Raw genomic sequence first — 16,547 nt, forward strand, 5'->3', positions numbered from 1 at the left:
ATATATATATTGGTTATCCTGGAACGCCCACCCGCCGCGAATCTAATATCAAATCCCAAACAACACGTCAGCATAAAATGTGCGTTAACGTTTATAAGCCTAGGATATATAAAATGTTTGAGGGGCTCAAGGGGAATCTCAGCTTATATACAAAAAGTCTCATGTAAAATGGACTGTTGCTTTTCTCTATGGTTGTTGTTTTATTTTATTTTTTTCTCGTGTGATAGCCCCACCGGATTTGACCCCTAAAAGCACACTATGACAAGTATATTAAGGCGCGCGCGTTTATATCAATTAGACGAGACGTTTTTAGGCGATAAAGGGGAACGAGCTTGCAAGTTAAGTTTCAGTTTGATACTGTTATAACCATCAGGGTTCACGGGGTAAAAGACGAAGTGAAAAATAAAAAAGCCTCACCCTGTAGGGCCTTCAATCTAAAGCCAACTTTAACCACCCTCCTGGTGTGAATTGCTTTTTTTTTTTTTATGTAGATTTAACACTGACTGCGTTAACTATTTGGTTTTAAAAAAAATGAACCACCACGTGCAGAATTTGATGCAACGAATTTTCATAACTAAAATGCTCATTTAGAATAAATATATTTTATGGGGGGAAAATATATTCACGCTTAAACGCATGTATCTAATTTTCTTTGATTTTTTTTTCTATATATTATATATAAATCGATCCATCTTTTTTTTATATTGTATGTATTTGGGGATGAGAAATAAATTTTTGATTTTATTTAGAAACGGAAGCTAAAGACACGCCTAATTTAACTAAACAGCCGTCTTTTTATTATCTATTTTATTTTTCTCATGCAAAAATCTTTGACTTTTAATAAATTTTATTTAAAAAAAAAAAAATAAAAAACAACAAGTATATTCAAATATTTACCCCTACATTTATGGTGGAAAAAAAAAAGAAATAATGTGCTGAAAAATTAGGGTAAAATTATGGCAGAATAACTGATGGATCGATAGGCGTTGTTGCGAAGAATATATCTCAGTGCAATTCAAGACAGAAAGTCGTTTTTATAATGAAAAAAAAAAAATAGCCTGTGTCAAAGAAGGGCGTGCAATGAAAAATAAAAATTAGATAAAAGCCATATGATCTGTATAATATATATTATACTATTTAGCTATTTGCCACCTTCAATAAAAGTTTTTTTTTTTTTTTCAATTCTTTACCTTTCAACTAAACAGCCACTGTGTGTTCCATCATCAACAATAACCAAAAAATTTTCCGCCTTTAAATCTGTACCAATATAGCCTCACTTTTACTCTTCTCCAGCTCGAAATATATATAAAAAAAAAAAAAAAAACTTTACCCTACCCTCCGCCCTCTTTATTACCTTCAAAATAAAATGCTTCTTGTATACATATATGGGGGCCTTTTCAATCGAAATGAGCCCAAACTAAACGTTTCACAATGCGTGTATAGTAGCTTTGAAAATATCCATTGATAAAGCATCAATTTTTTTTTTTTTTTTTTTCATTTTCATTTTCGCACGGGACAATGACTAAACATCCGGTCAATCTTGGGGTTGTTATTTTATTGAAACTAGTAAAGGCCATCACCTCTTCTCACTTTTACCTTTTTTTACTTCCTTCCACTCTGCATCGTAATTGTGGTCGTGTCAAAATTTATACTATTTCTATATATATTTTCTATTTTTATTTTCTAGATCTTTTTTTTTTTTTTTTCCTTCTTCTTCATCATCATCGTTGTCGTTTTCATCCCCCAGTATACAAAGTGTGTTGTGGTCACTTATTTCACGCTTGAAATGTTTTATATTGTTGGTAGTTTTATCAAATATAAATACAGTAGCTGTGAAAGAAAATAATGAAAATTCATTCTTAGCTGTATTATTGACTTTTTAATTTTTTTTTTAAATAATAAATCATATAATGCAAGAGTAATGCAAGTTTTTTTAAAATTACCAACAAAATAAGAGCCCAATCATTTGCCAAAATAATAATTATATAATAAAAAATAAAAGTATATATTGAAACGATTAGTTATGAGCAATGCGGATAGACAAAAAGCTATTACCAAGCTTCCGGTAACACAAGCCAGCACTTAGCTATAATAATTTTGCTGACGTTGCTGTGTCTATACACAAATAAATATTATTTTTCACATCACAACTCAATACTTCATTTGGTATACATGGATATTAATTTCATCGAGTTAAAAAAAATATAATATTTAATTCAAGTTATTATTATTATATTTTTTTTGTGTTTAAAGGTTTTATCATCGTCAAGGTGTTGAAGAGCAGTGAAGAAGACAGAGGGTGGACCATGCACAATGCTATCGACCACAGTAAAAAAGCCACGCCTTAACCCAGGTGGCACCAAGAGGGGTTGACCCCGTTGGGTCGATTTGGCTTGCAGCTTCCTTAATGCGTCTTTTACCTTTTCATTTTGAAGGTAAAATATTTCATTATTAAAAAAATTGAGCTACATGGATAAAAAAATAATAAAGAGTAATGAAAAAGTATTATTAATTTTAAAAATAATATTTGCATGTATTTGGAATGACATCATCATCATGATGTGATCATAAGCATCAACGCACATTGTCGATATGTCTATATACACACAAGCAATGTTGGTTTTTTTTTGATACATACCTAAAAATAGCAGACACATTGGTGGATTTAACCACGTTAGGATTTTCACTAATAAAAAAAAATATGAATCAGTAAATATAAATGCGTGTATATATAAGTTTATTTTCATTCTCTGACTCGAATAGTTGGCGTATTTATCCAAAACATATATGTTCAATTCATTCATTCAACAATGTATGTATATTTTTTTTTCTTTCCATTTCATTGGAAAAACTGTACAACAACCTCAAACACACATAATATATCCCTTATACTCTATTTTATACTTTATCCACTAGCTAAACTGCTGCATTTAACGAGCTTAGCAACGCCACGTCGAACCCTGTGTCAATTGTAACATTATAGATGTTTTTTCTTTTTTTTTTTTTTTTCTTTTTCAGCAGGGATCACAGATATAAACCTTCTCAGTCGAAAATGAAAAAATAAAAAAAAAAAAAAAGGTATATCCAAAAATGTTATTCTTTTTTTTAAAAAAATATATATATTTCGAAGGAAATTGAGCGAAAAATCGAATACTCCATGGTACAACACCTCTGCTTCAGTTAGCTCCCCTTTTTTTTTTTTTTTTTCAACATATTTGCCATGACCACACCACGTTTAAAATTTTTGGGATAATCTTTTTGTTGGTATTTAATACAATAAACAAGGATACAATAAAGGATACGATATTTACTCGAATATATATATATAAATGAGTTTTATTCTTTAACTGCTATAGTTAAATTAGCTTTATATATTAAAACAACCACTTGGATAAAGTTACGATCTTGGAAAACATTTTGTTTTACTGGTTTAGATTTTAATTTTTATGTTTCTTTATTACGAAGATAATGAATAATAATTTTAAAGTCGCGGTCAGGCTATTTGTATTTGATTTTAAAAGTATTCAGTGTATTTTCGAAATTCTATGAACCTATGTCCGAAAAATCCACGTAGCTCTTAAAAGACATTCTATGTTCAGCTTCTTTACTTCAAGTTTTCCTGAACTTTTAAATATTCGCTTGAAATCTTTCGAGAAAAAATTAATTTCGTATCAGAAACATAGAAGGACATAGGAGGTATATGCAATTTTATTAATTTTTTTGTAGGAATTCTTTGGCAAATTTTCAATGAAATTAGGAAATTATGAAGAAAAAGAGTTAAATTAAATAAAATAATAAATACCTCTTATGTACTTTTATGTTCCTGTTACGAAATTAATTTTTTTTTCAGTATTCTTCGGCGAATTTTTATTTAAATTAGGAAATTATAAAGAAAAGGAATTAAATTAAATAAAATAACGAATACCTCTTCTGTACTTCAATGTTCCTGTTACGAAACTAATTTTTTTTTCAATATTCTTCGGTGAATTTTTATTTAAATTAGGAAATTATAAAGAAAAAGAGTTAAATTAAATAAAATAACGAATACCTCTTCTGTACTTCTATGTTCCTGTTACGAAAAAAATTTTTTTTTCAATATTCTTCGGTGAATTTTTATTTAAATTAGGAAATTATAAAGAAAAGGAGTTAAATTAAATAAAATAACGAATACCTCTTATGTACTTCTATGTTCCTGTTACGAAATTAATTTTTTTTCGTAAATTCTTCAGCGAATTTTCAATTAAATTAGGAAATTATAAAGAAAAGAAGGTAGAAATATTTTTATATTATATTCAAAATTAAACGCGTCATGAATATTAAAACAAATCTTTTTTTCATATACATATCCTGACACTATACATATGCATGTTTTATTAGAGTCAAAGATCTTGATTTTCATTTTGATGAATTTATACATGTATATATAAAGAAGCATCGCAACTAATGGACTGTACGCGTGCAATGCAACCGCTCGTGTTCTATTGTCATGATTTTTATAAATAAAAAAAATGTATATGTGTGAGGGTGGGAATTATTATTAAGTACTGAAGTTAACATGGAATAGTTGCCCCCCAATACCACCAGCATATAAAGTAAAAGAAGAAGATGGAAATACGCGTTTAATCCATGAGATATATAGATGGGGGTGACTTTGGTTTTATAATACATTTATGACTTGCTATATGTAACATAAACACGTGCTATAAATATATATAAAAAATCTGCCAATGTCTAAATTAGACTGGTGAAACTTTGACTTGTCATTATCGTTAACCGATCAATGGCCATTGTACATAGACATACCACCAATAACCAACAACCCTCCTCTCTTCCACTATTGTTTACCTATTTGAGAAAACTTGTTTCCAAAAAAAATGATGAATTTATTTATACAACGGATATTTATTAGGCTTCATTAAATCATGTTGACGCCAGTTAATTTACGATTAAATGTTTTTTCATTTATTTTCTTCTTTGTATACAGGGTGTTACATATAAGTTACTCACGGGGGTGAGATAGTCGGTAGAATTCTAGTAAACATCTATGGGATTTTCACACAATATTTTCACCGTAAGTTTTCTCGTGACCTGTATATAAATGTTCCCGTAATTCCCATGAGTTCCTTCGTAAAGCATCACCTAAAAATGAACGGTTAGTCCTGATAAACTGTAGCGATTACAATTTTATTAATTTAATTTTCAATTTTGATTTTGCAAGTTTTAAAAAAATATAAATTGGTTAGTTATATTATACAAAATATAATACTGGTATATTTTATTGATTAAGCAATCTTATAATACATCGCTGAGCTGCAACGTACCATAAAACTCCAACGGAAAAGGAAACAATCTATTCTTACCGGGGAATATGGTCGCGACGGTGACGGTATGTATGGTTGCTCCCTGAATTTTACTTTGATTAATAACTCTAATACTTTTATTATTTTATTTTCATGATAAAATTTCGGAAACTTGCTTTGAGCATCATTGCCAACAATGTGGCTGAGTAAAAAAAAAAAACACCAAGTTTCCGCAAATTTTTCATTTGATATTTTCAAACAAAAAATTATATGAAAATTATAAAAGAAGTTATTGCAATTTCTAAAATATTTTTAAGATATTTTTCGGATGAGTATATATCTATTTATATTAGTTGATCAATCAAGTTAAAAAAAAAAAAAAAAGGCCAAACACTAAAACAACTAGCTCATTGTTCAATCGATATCAATTAGGATGCTCTTTCCGGTCGCGTGACTTGTTAGAGCCACCCTATCATACGTGTCACACTGACACGCGTGTTTTACGCTTTCATATTTTTATTTTTATTTTTTTACACATCAGTACAGCACTCTCTGTAAAACCTTAACTTCCGTTTTTTTCTATTCTTTCAACGCGTTGTACATAAATAAATGTATACATGCCAATCGATTTCACCGCACAATTATTATTATATATGAACAATTGGGCACGGTACCTTTTAACGCCCACACGTATCTTCTTTCCCTATCGTTCAGGTGTGTCCTTAATTCACATCATAATTATTATCTTGATTGTACTCCATATATATACTACATGTACTATTTTGACTTTTGAGAAGTGGCTAACGTAACAATTCGCACGACCCCACGAGACCAAGTTGACATTTTACATATACAGATTATCTTTATTTATTTTCATCATTTTTTTTTTTTTTCTATCAACAAATTCGAAACAGTATTTAATGGTCAATACAATAAAAAACAAGGATTTTTTATTATTATATATAACCCCCGGAAGACTCGACTTTTCACTGTATAAAAAGTTTTGGACATTCTCAACTATAAGCATACAATTTCAATATGTATACGACCCCTTGTAAATGTGTGTACAGGATTTGGATAAAACTTCATCAACCCTACAGATAAATGTACAGACGGAAACCAGCCAATAAAACACCCCCCAGAACCTTACCAGTATTGTCCAATTTTTTACTTTTTTTTATATATTTTTTCTTTTTTTTTTATGTTATTTTTCTGGTCATAGTCCTCATCTTGCTCTGAATTTTTATCGTATATATTTATATGGAAAACCTTTCACGGGATTTATCCTTCCACTATTTTGATACACCCCCTCGATTACAATCGGAAATATTAGGGGACGTCCCGTTGCTCGACAAACTATCAATTTGTTTTTCTATTTTTTACTATATTGATTTGACTACGCGAAAAATAAAAAATATCTTCTGCGGAAGACAGTTGTTTTTTTTCTTCGGACAGTAAAACAATTTACTTGTATTGTGAAAAACTTTTATATTCAATTGAAAGACCTTTTTAAAATAATAATGAAAAAAAAAAAAAAAAAATGCTTTAGACAGCGTGTCGGGAAGAAATAGTTTTTTTTTCTTAAAAATCTTTTCAGCAAGTATTTAGGTATATAAAATAAAAATATTTACAAAATAAATTAAAAATTTCTGTCAATTCATCAAAGCATGAAAATTTAATTGTTTATTCACAGAATTTAACCTCAAGTGAATATTCAATTTCACAGATGCTTGTAATTTACAGTAAAAAAAAAAAAATTCACAATTGACAAAAAAGTTTCAAGAAAAACCTCAAGAGAAAGTAAGAAAATTTATTTCAAAAAAAAATCTCACACTATGACGTCTGTCACACTTGAATTTAAAAAAAAAAATTGTATAGCTTCAGCTCTCTTCTTCAAGAGAAGCATCAGCATAAAAAAAAAAGGAAAAAAAAAAAATTTCAAATCCACTATCATGATTAACTTGGGGTCATGTATAAATCATAGTACTCGATATGATTCAGATGAATGTTATCAGTTGTTTCCGGTCTGTTGCACAAACATTTTGCACGTAATATTACATATTACACTTATATTTAGAAAAAAATATTTATGAGAAAAAAGCGAAACATATGCTGGCCGCTGTCCACTCCATTTACCTCGCTGCGTCATCATCATGATCATCATCCCTTTGACTCTTTACGAATTTATATTTATTTTTTTCTTGTTTGGTCTCTGGCTAAAAGAGATTTCATATAGCTATACATGCGCTATGCAAGATTTATTGACATGGAAAAATATAAAAAACAACATCAACCTCTTTTGACCAATCTAATCTGAAAATTTTCTATATAATACTATTAACATTGCCGCATCAGTGACACGATAAAAAAAAACAAAAAAAAACTTGACTTTTGATTCTTATACAATCTTGATATTAGACAATAGATATGAGGGATGATTGCATATATATTGCGGGGGTTCGAAAATAGACACTGGGAAATCTCAACCGGTTACAAAATGGCTGACTTCGGAAACGGAAACCGGATACATGTCACTCGAGTTACAGCAAGTTTCCGGCGTATTCTGCAAAAGAAAAATGTATAGCAAAAAATCAAATAAATATACAAGGGGGTTGTTAAATTCAATCTGTCTATCTCATTCGCGAATTTTAGTTTTTTTTTTTTAAATTGTTTATCCAATGAAAAACAATGAGGATAAAGCTCATTTAATATGGTTTATGATAAAATTTAAAATACAAATTTAATATTATTTATTTATTTATTCATCTTTTATTATATTTACGTTTCTTTGCAGTTATATATATTCAATATATATTTTACTATTATGTACATATATACAATCTGCTACAATATAAATTGAAACATCAGAATTGTCGAAAAATAATTTCAATTATCTAAATTATTTTTTTACAATTATCATTTTAATAACAATTCTAATGTTTCGAAAAAAAAAAAAAAAAAAAAAATCTACCAGATTATTTCTGGTTCTATATATTTTGATATATTTATATATTTCACTTGGTATCATCATTTTTTTTTTTTGATTTATTTTACAAAATTATATGCAAGATATTTAAAACTAAAATTTACAAATAAATCTTGATATTATTTATACGTCAAAGCACACTAACACGAATCAAAAATAAAATAATATTATTATAATTATTAATTTTAGGATTCAAGCTAGCTACTTATGTGAAAAAGTTTCACCACCAGTATGGTTTTTGCATGTATGCTGATGCCATATTTATTTGTCCATTTGGACCAGTTGAATATCCATTTTCCATGAGTTTTGATTGGCATGGTTTACCATCTCTAACCAATACTGGTACAGCAACTCTTCTTGGTGAACAACCACTACTACCTGGTTCAACTCTTTCATTTTGTGCTCTTTTTGTTTTATATCTATGATTTTGAAACCATATTTTAACTTGTGTTGGTGTTAATGATATTAAAGATGCTAAATGTTCACGTTCTGGTGCATTTAAATATCTTTGTTGTCTAAAACGTCTTTCTAATTCATATGTTTGTGATTTTGAAAATAATACTCTTCTTTTTCTTTGTTTTTTACCACAATTTGAATTACTATCATTTAAATCAATTCCAGATTTATTATCATTTCTATCATCTTGATTATCATCAATTTCTTCATAATCTTGTTCTTCACTTTTTGGTGAATCATTACAATTTTCTGGTTGTGATTGAAATGAATCTGACATTGTTGGGCTTGTTGAATCTGGCTGTTGTTGTTGTTGATGTTGATGTTGATGTCCTGTAAACAAAAATCAAAATAAATTCAAATAGCTGCATAGACAATTTTTTTTTTTTATTTTATTTTTAATCTTGATGTAAATGTATATTGTATATATTATTGGGGTGTAAATATATAGAGGGTGAGAAAAACGATATAAAACTCATTGAATATATCCGTATGCATTTGATCACACTCTGTTCGTGGTCCCCCACACGAGATCAACCATATCATTTTCATGGGAGATTAGACCCTTGAAAGATTCTTTTTTTTCTTTTCCCTCTATATAATTTCAATTAGAATACATCAACATGTTCTTTAATCTCACTCAATTCACTCTGTATATTCAATTTACATATAGAATTATTGTCACTATATTTATCTATCCATCTATCTTAATTATCATTATTTTATTTCAATATAATCGAAACCCTTTTTCCTAATATGCGCATTCAAAAAAAAAAAAAAAAAAGCATAAATCAAAATAATTTTAATGCCTCTCAATTTCATCGTCATCTACCTGGATTTAAATTCAATTAAATCCTAAAAATATATTCAATCATTTTTAAAAGAGCTTTTCTACCATCTCCCTTTAATCAAAATAAATTGAATAATCATTCAATAAGTTATATATATATTTTTAAATATCATATAAAATGAAAATAAAAATGGTGGATTTGAATTTAGCCCTCGTTGAAAATTTTGTATCAAAAGCATTATCATTGTGTGTGCGTCGTGTGTATATTGAAAATAAAAACTACACGAGTATTTTGTGTAACCGCGACAATGTGAATGTTGGGCGTGACAATTTTATTTTATTGTTGCGTGAAAAAGTGATGTAAAATGTAAAAAAAAAAAGATTGAGGGGAATAGTAAATGTGCAAAGTTTATATACGGTGTGTATATCATGAATCCAGTGCTTGCATCTGTCCCAAGAGTGACATCTGTCTAGGCTGCTTGGGCCAATCATGAAACGAGTATCCAAAGGACCTTTTATAGGGCCATTAGATCCTGCTTAGTATGGCGCGAACCAATTGTAGGGTGTTAAATAAATAAGGGTCGTACCAAGGGACAAAAAATCAAGAAGAAAAAAAAAAAATCAACAAGATATATAACGGGGCAAATATATATATATAATGTAACTTCGTGAAGAATACGATGTGTAATTTCATGGAAAAAAAAAAAATGAAAATAATAGAAAAAAAGCTTGTTGCATCAATTTAATTTTCCAGATATTATGAAACTTACCAGTTATTTCTGTTAAATTTGGTGGCATTGATAGGAGTGAAGTTGGTGGCCAACTGAGAAAACCAGGTGGTGGTAATGATGATGCTGGTGGTGGAGGTAAATTTGCTGCTAATGAATTACCAAAATGTCCATGTAAACCACCAGATTGAAGCATTGTATGTTCAAAAAATTGTTGATAAGCTGCTGGAATTTCACTTGGTAACATTGTCATTCCTAGAAACAGAAAAAAAAAAAAAAAAGAACAAAGTTAATTATCATCAGATTTTTCGGTTTTCTTTGATTTTTCTTTTTCGCCAAAAAGATAAAAGAAGACAATTTTATAAGGAGATTATATTTTACCATTTGTTTCATCTTGTGCCGGCGGCTTTGTATCATTTAACTTTAAAATATCATCAATTTTAAATCCAGAACTTGTCCTTGAAGCAACTGGATTTTTAATATTTTCCAGTAATCTGTAGACAAACAAAAAAGAAAATACATTTTTCAATTAGCATATATATATACGAAAATTTGCATTGTGTTTTAAGGAATTATTTGGAAAAATAATAAAGTCGGTATGAAGTCAATTTATAGATTTATGAAAAAGCTGGCTTTTACGGTAAAAACGGGATTAAAACATTTAAAGTTATTGTTGGATCTTTTGCCACATGAAAAGTGGAACTACAGGCGGCATGACCACCTCAGTTTAAAACTATTGTTACGTCTAGAATAAAACCCCTACAAGAGGCTGTTGAAATGTTTAAATCTGGTGGAAACTGCAAATTTAATTCACTCACAGTATGTAAGACACCTTCCTTCTTTTTTTTTTTTTTTTTCCTCTTTATTCTTTCAAATATTTTAAGCCGCTAAATTTATTATAATGACACGTACCAAAAATATACATTATGAAAAAAGAAAAAAAAAAAAAAAGAAAAAGACAGAAACACATTTTATTTGTCTTTTTCTTTTTGAACTTTGAAAATTTTGAATATAATCATTTATCATTGATGTTATTGAAAATAAAATAGAAGAATAGATTAAGTAAATATCCCGTTGTGTTTATATTATTGAGAGAAAATTAAAATGAAAAAAAAAAAAAAAAAAAAAACACACATTTTAGAAAGTTAAGGTGTCAATTTTGAGCTGTAAATTTTATATTTGCTGGAATTTTCCGTTTATATTTTTACCTTGATTTATTTAGAGCTGATATATTTTCAATTTGTTGCTTGAACCACAAGTGATTCATAAATGCTGGTGAAAGAAAAGACCAGGGTAGAAGTGGATTCTTGTCCCCCATTTTAATTATTGTTTTAATTATCTTTTGTTTTTCGTAAATACTTTTAACTATTGTATCACAATACTCAAAACATAATTTAATCTCAACAATATACTCAAATTGAAATATAAAAATAAATTATAATTCACTAATTTTCTATCAATTAAATTCCAATGATATTTAAGCTCCACTTCACAATTCAAATCGATCACTTTTTAAAATTGCTCCAAATTAAAACTCTTGGTGATTCACTTTCAAAAAAAAAAAAACTCAATTAAATTGTTATCACAAATTAATTAATATTTAAATCTTTTTTAAATATATAAATGAAAAAAGATGTATATATTTTTTTTCCAAGTCTTGATGTAAAATTTGAGGACTCTTCTTGTAATATTTCGAGTGTGTTCTCGACGAGCACTTGACGACTAGTGTGTCCCTACCATCGAAACATTTTCTTCCTTGAGCACTCTCTAGTACAGTCGAAGGGGCGTTCGTGCTAGGGGCGGTCTTTTCTCTATTTTCCCCTACCCCAATAGCCATGAAAATTGGTTATTTAACAGGTTTTTTTTTTTCCACAAAGCACAAACCATCAGCTACATTTTCTTTCAGGATAAATTCTCGTGGTTATATTACCAAAGGGTGGAGCTTATGCAGTGCAATGAAGGCGCGGCAAATACAAGGGTTGTTTCTCTTCCCTTTCTCTTCTCTATAAATATAATACATTTTTATTTTTTTTTTTGATACAACTGCAGCCAATCCGGTTTTAATATCGATCAAAGATTTTTCAGCAGTTCTTCACGACACACTTTATGTCGAGTGTTAATTCGAAAGAGCATTAACACCGCGTACTTTCATGTTGGTTTTTTATTTTTTTTTTTTTCATTATCAATATCCTGTATTACACCCTCTCACCCTTAACCCATATTTTACACATGAAATATATAAAATGAAAATTAGCTGACATTTATTTCAAAAATATCCAATTACAAATTTTATTTCTTTTTTTTTTTTTTTTTTCTAGTAAATGATTGTCGGCAAATGTTTCGAAAATTTTAACGACTTGAAATTTTTATTTTATTTTATTTTTTTTTCAATAGAATAGATTTTACTTCAAGGACTATTTGATTTTTCTTGTAAATTTTTTTTTTGAACATTATTTTTACAGTAGCGTTTATAATGCGGAAGGTAAAAATTTGAAAAAAAATAAAATAATAAAAAAACACATCGAAAAAAGGTGAAATAATTTTGTTTCTACATTTCCGGTTTAACTGAGGTATTTTACTATTGTTGTAACACTTCTTCTTGTAGTTATTTTTCTTTGGCATCTTCTTCTTGTTTTTCTTCTTCTTCTTTTTTGGTTGTAAAGTCAAAAAGTCCGGAAAAGGGCGTACAGGGTTTCTATTGTTGAGTGTCCAAGCAACGACGACACGCAGTCTAGCATTTTCGTTTTTCTCCTTTTTTTTTTTTTTTTTTTATTTTATTTTATTTTTCTCACCGTCTATTATGCTCTTCTTGACCTCCGGTTTTACGCATGTATATTCAAGTCCTTTAGAAACTAGCTAGCCCACAGAAAAAATATAAAAATCACTCTACACTTCTCTCCCTTTTTTTATTCTTCAAAAAAATATAAAAACTTTTCTTTTTTTTTTTCCTTTTTTTTTCTAACAATCATTTATTTTATTTTTTGAAGGTTACTAATGTTGCAAATATTTATTGATGATTCTATATATTTTCAAGTGTTCATTATATAATAAATTCTCCTTATTAAAAGTATATTTTAATATTTATTTTTGAGTTTAATCAAAACTGTTGATTCAATGAATTTTTAAGCATCAATAAAAATATTATTCAACCAAATTAATTGTTAAAATTAACTAGGTGATAAAATAAATATATTTTAATATTTTAAATTTATTTAAAAATAATATTTATAGAAGAATCGTGACAAGATATTTCAAACTGCACGCAAATTGTCTATTTTATCAAGTATCATATCATGTGAAATAAAAAAATATATAAATTTAATATCTTAAATGTTGAAAAGCACGACATCTAATCTGGTTAGAATCACATTTAACAGTTATCTTATATTTTTAATATAATGTCTCTAAGTTTTATTTGATTTTCAAGTTTTAAATATATATATATATTTTTTTATATTGAATATAAATTTATTATATATTTTGTTTTTATCACATCTTGACGATGTGAACAAGTCGATGCCAAAAAGCTCAAGTATAATCCAACTATGTATATATTCAGGGGTGAAAACTCAACGGGGTGGTACCATCCAGTGTGAGACAAAGATAATATTAAAGGCAGGCAATCGAGCAACATTTGTCCAAGTCTCACGACTGTTTGGCGATAGCTGTGCCAACTTGTTTTAATACACGCAATCCAATTTGTCTGTGTCTCATTGTTTCAATAATTTTTTTTACATCATGTATATTCATATACAAAGATGCGACATATTTTTTAAATATACTAATATATTCTCGCTTGGAAATAAAATATATAAAAATGAGCAAAAATTTACAAATAAATTCTCGCGTTTTGTGTTTAAATAAAATATTCTTTATATATACTTTTGCAGACAGAGAGGAATTTTATTTTTCTTCATTTTTCTATAGATAATGCAAGAGGGGTAGTGTACAGGCACTTCAGGTGTATTAATTTCTGGACTGATCTCAAATTCCCTGTAAAATTTCATCATTATAAATTGTAATGGTACCTATTTTAATCTAAATGAGTCCGAAGAAGTGTATCTCTCTGTATTATTTTTTTTTTTTCTCACACACTACACTAAAAATCCTAGAGAAATCAAAATGAGTGCAAGAGAGAGAAAAAAATGTAAAAAGATTTTCTCAAGGATATATCCCTCTATACTGTATACTATACAAGGGGTGGACGGAAGTTGAAAATGCTTAAAAGCGGAAAACTAAAAAGAGATAGGAAAAATAATAATAAAGGGCCCACCATCTGAGAATAAGAGAAAAAAAAAAAAAAAAAAAACATCTCTTAAGCTTGCAGTCGTTTAGTCTGTATTATAAACAGCAGGTACAACGTTTGTGTCTTTTCATTTATTGCCGAAATACGTGCCCACACAAAATATTTCACGAATTATTTCTACGAAAATTTAAACACACACACACACCTCTCCAGAAAGAAAAAAAAAAATGAACAATCAAAAAGAAAAAAAGAAAACTCAAGTGGATAAATTCCAATGTCTCAAACAAACTCTCAAAAAAAAGAAAAAGAAAAATGTACCTGCAAAAACTTGCTAGACTATTTGGCTACCCAAAAAAAAAAAAAAAGAAAAAAAAAAAGGGAAACCTTAGCTCATTTCTTTTTTACAGTTTTAAATTATTTTTTTTTTTCAAATTAAATTATTTTTTTTTCACAATTACCGCACGTGTGACTCTAATCTATAATTTTTTTTTTCATTCTATCATATCTTTCGAAAGATAACTTGCGTCAATAATCAATATTACCTGCAAACGAAAAAAAAAATTAAAAAAAATTGAAAAAATTATATCGATCATGATGGAAAATACCATGTTTGTATAAATATGGTAATTGTATGTGTGTGTATGTGTGCTAAAAAAGTATGAATGAAATTTTTCTTACGTTTTTTTCAAAGTCGCTCAATTTCATTCATAAAATTATTGACAAAAGGCCCAAGCGGGTGGGCCTCTTGGTGTATTTTTTTTTTCTTCAATTTTTTCTTTTTTTTATTATGTATTTTTTCTTTTTCTCGCGTTGAAGCCGTCAATGAACGTAGTAAGCTTTCGTAGTACTATACTACGTATACTTGGAATTTTAAAAAATATCATTTGGATTTATTTCGAGGGCCTCTTTATGGTTTTATTCGTGTTCTATATCTTACAGTAGTAGTATATATTTTTTTTCCTCTTTTTTTTTACTCTCTCTCTCGCCTTGTTAAACTAAAAAAGCATACAAACACACTGCTTTGACACCATGCATCCGGTGATTCAACTCACCTGACTTGGAAGAAAAAATAAAATATACCTCGATACGTGATCAAAAGTTTGCATGGCTATATATACAGAGCTAATGTCAAATCGCATCGTATGAATATAATTTTTTTTCCTTTCTTTCCCGCCGTTTAAGAACCGTTTAAAAAGTTATTTTAAATAGTCACATATCTTTTTATTATATAAAACCGGAAACCAAGTTCTTTATATTGTTGCTTAAAAATATATTCTCAAAAGACCTCCATGAAGAAAATCAATAGTAAAAAATTATTCACTTTTATATTAAAAATTGTTTTTGAATTGTTAAAGCTGTGCTTTTTTTTTTTCAATTAATTTGTTAAAACACTTGAATAAAATTCAAATATATATATTTTATATTTGAAATTAAAGTAAATTTAAATTGTGTAAACTAGACAGATGTTGGTATAATAATATTTCGAGTATTTAATATGAGTGCAGTGTAACAAGACGTACCATTCACATTTATAAAATTTCACCCCCCTTGGGCTGAGGATTCACCCTTATCTTCATTCTCGAAAACATGCATGTTTATATAATTTAAATTTACAAAATACATATATATTTAATAAACATAAACTACTGTAAATTAATTATATTGCCAATTTAATATGTAATTTATAGTCATACCTGTAATCATCATCATGTGATATATAATCGGGTGGTATTAAATGCCAAGAAGAATCATAACAATCATCATATCCCGTTGCCATATTTTTTTTTTTTCTAAGCCTGTTGTACACTTGATGATTTCTTTTTAATATATATTCAAATTTAGAAATTAATTGTTTATTATTTTATCCAACACTCCTTTAATAACTTTGTCGCACTTTAAATTTTTTTCTGTAATAAAATAATATATATGTTTAATTTATATTTATAAAAATAATAATTTTATGAATTTAATGTGATTGTACTACTAACAGTCTTGGCTATAGATTGACCACTTTTATATGTATATATTCTATCGAAAATATGGC

General features: G+C 28.1%; 1 protein-coding gene across 2 annotated transcripts; it reads right to left on the reverse strand.

Moving 5' to 3' along the window:
- Positions 1 to 8,049: 8,049 nt before the first annotated feature.
- On the reverse strand, positions 8,050 to 16,488 carry LOC122854199 (homeobox protein Nkx-2.8-like). 2 transcript variants are annotated; one of them, XM_044154655.1, is made up of 4 exons: positions 16,198 to 16,488; positions 10,639 to 10,751; positions 10,300 to 10,512; positions 8,050 to 9,072 (listed from the first exon to the last, which is right to left on the reverse strand). In XM_044154655.1, the coding sequence occupies exons 1-4, from the start codon at positions 16,278 to 16,280 to the stop codon at positions 8,507 to 8,509; spliced, it is 975 nt and encodes a 324-aa protein (XP_044010590.1). In that variant the 5' UTR covers positions 16,281 to 16,488; the 3' UTR covers positions 8,050 to 8,506. The 2 variants fall into 2 exon arrangements, with proteins under 2 accessions (XP_044010590.1, XP_044010589.1); XM_044154654.1 differs by lacking the exon at positions 16,198 to 16,488 and adding an exon at positions 11,466 to 12,033 and having other exon boundaries at positions 8,386 to 9,072.
- Positions 16,489 to 16,547: the final 59 nt, after the last annotated feature.

Source organism: Aphidius gifuensis, linkage group LG4 (assembly GCF_014905175.1).
Source record: "Aphidius gifuensis isolate YNYX2018 linkage group LG4, ASM1490517v1, whole genome shotgun sequence".
Lineage (NCBI taxonomy): Eukaryota > Metazoa > Arthropoda > Insecta > Hymenoptera > Braconidae > Aphidius > Aphidius gifuensis.

Excerpts from the sequence above, each read along its gene's own strand:
- LOC122854199 (XM_044154654.1), bottom strand. The coding sequence starts at position 11,575 with ATGGGGGACAAGAATCCACTTCTACCCTGGTCTTTTCTTTCACCAGCA. Across the intron at positions 10,513-10,638 it reads GGCACAAGATGAAACAAATG|GAATGACAATGTTACCAAGT; the intron begins GTAAAATATAAT and ends TTCTGTTTCTAG. Across the intron at positions 9,073-10,299 it reads AAATTTAACAGAAATAACTG|GACATCAACATCAACATCAA; the intron begins GTAAGTTTCATA and ends TTTTGTTTACAG.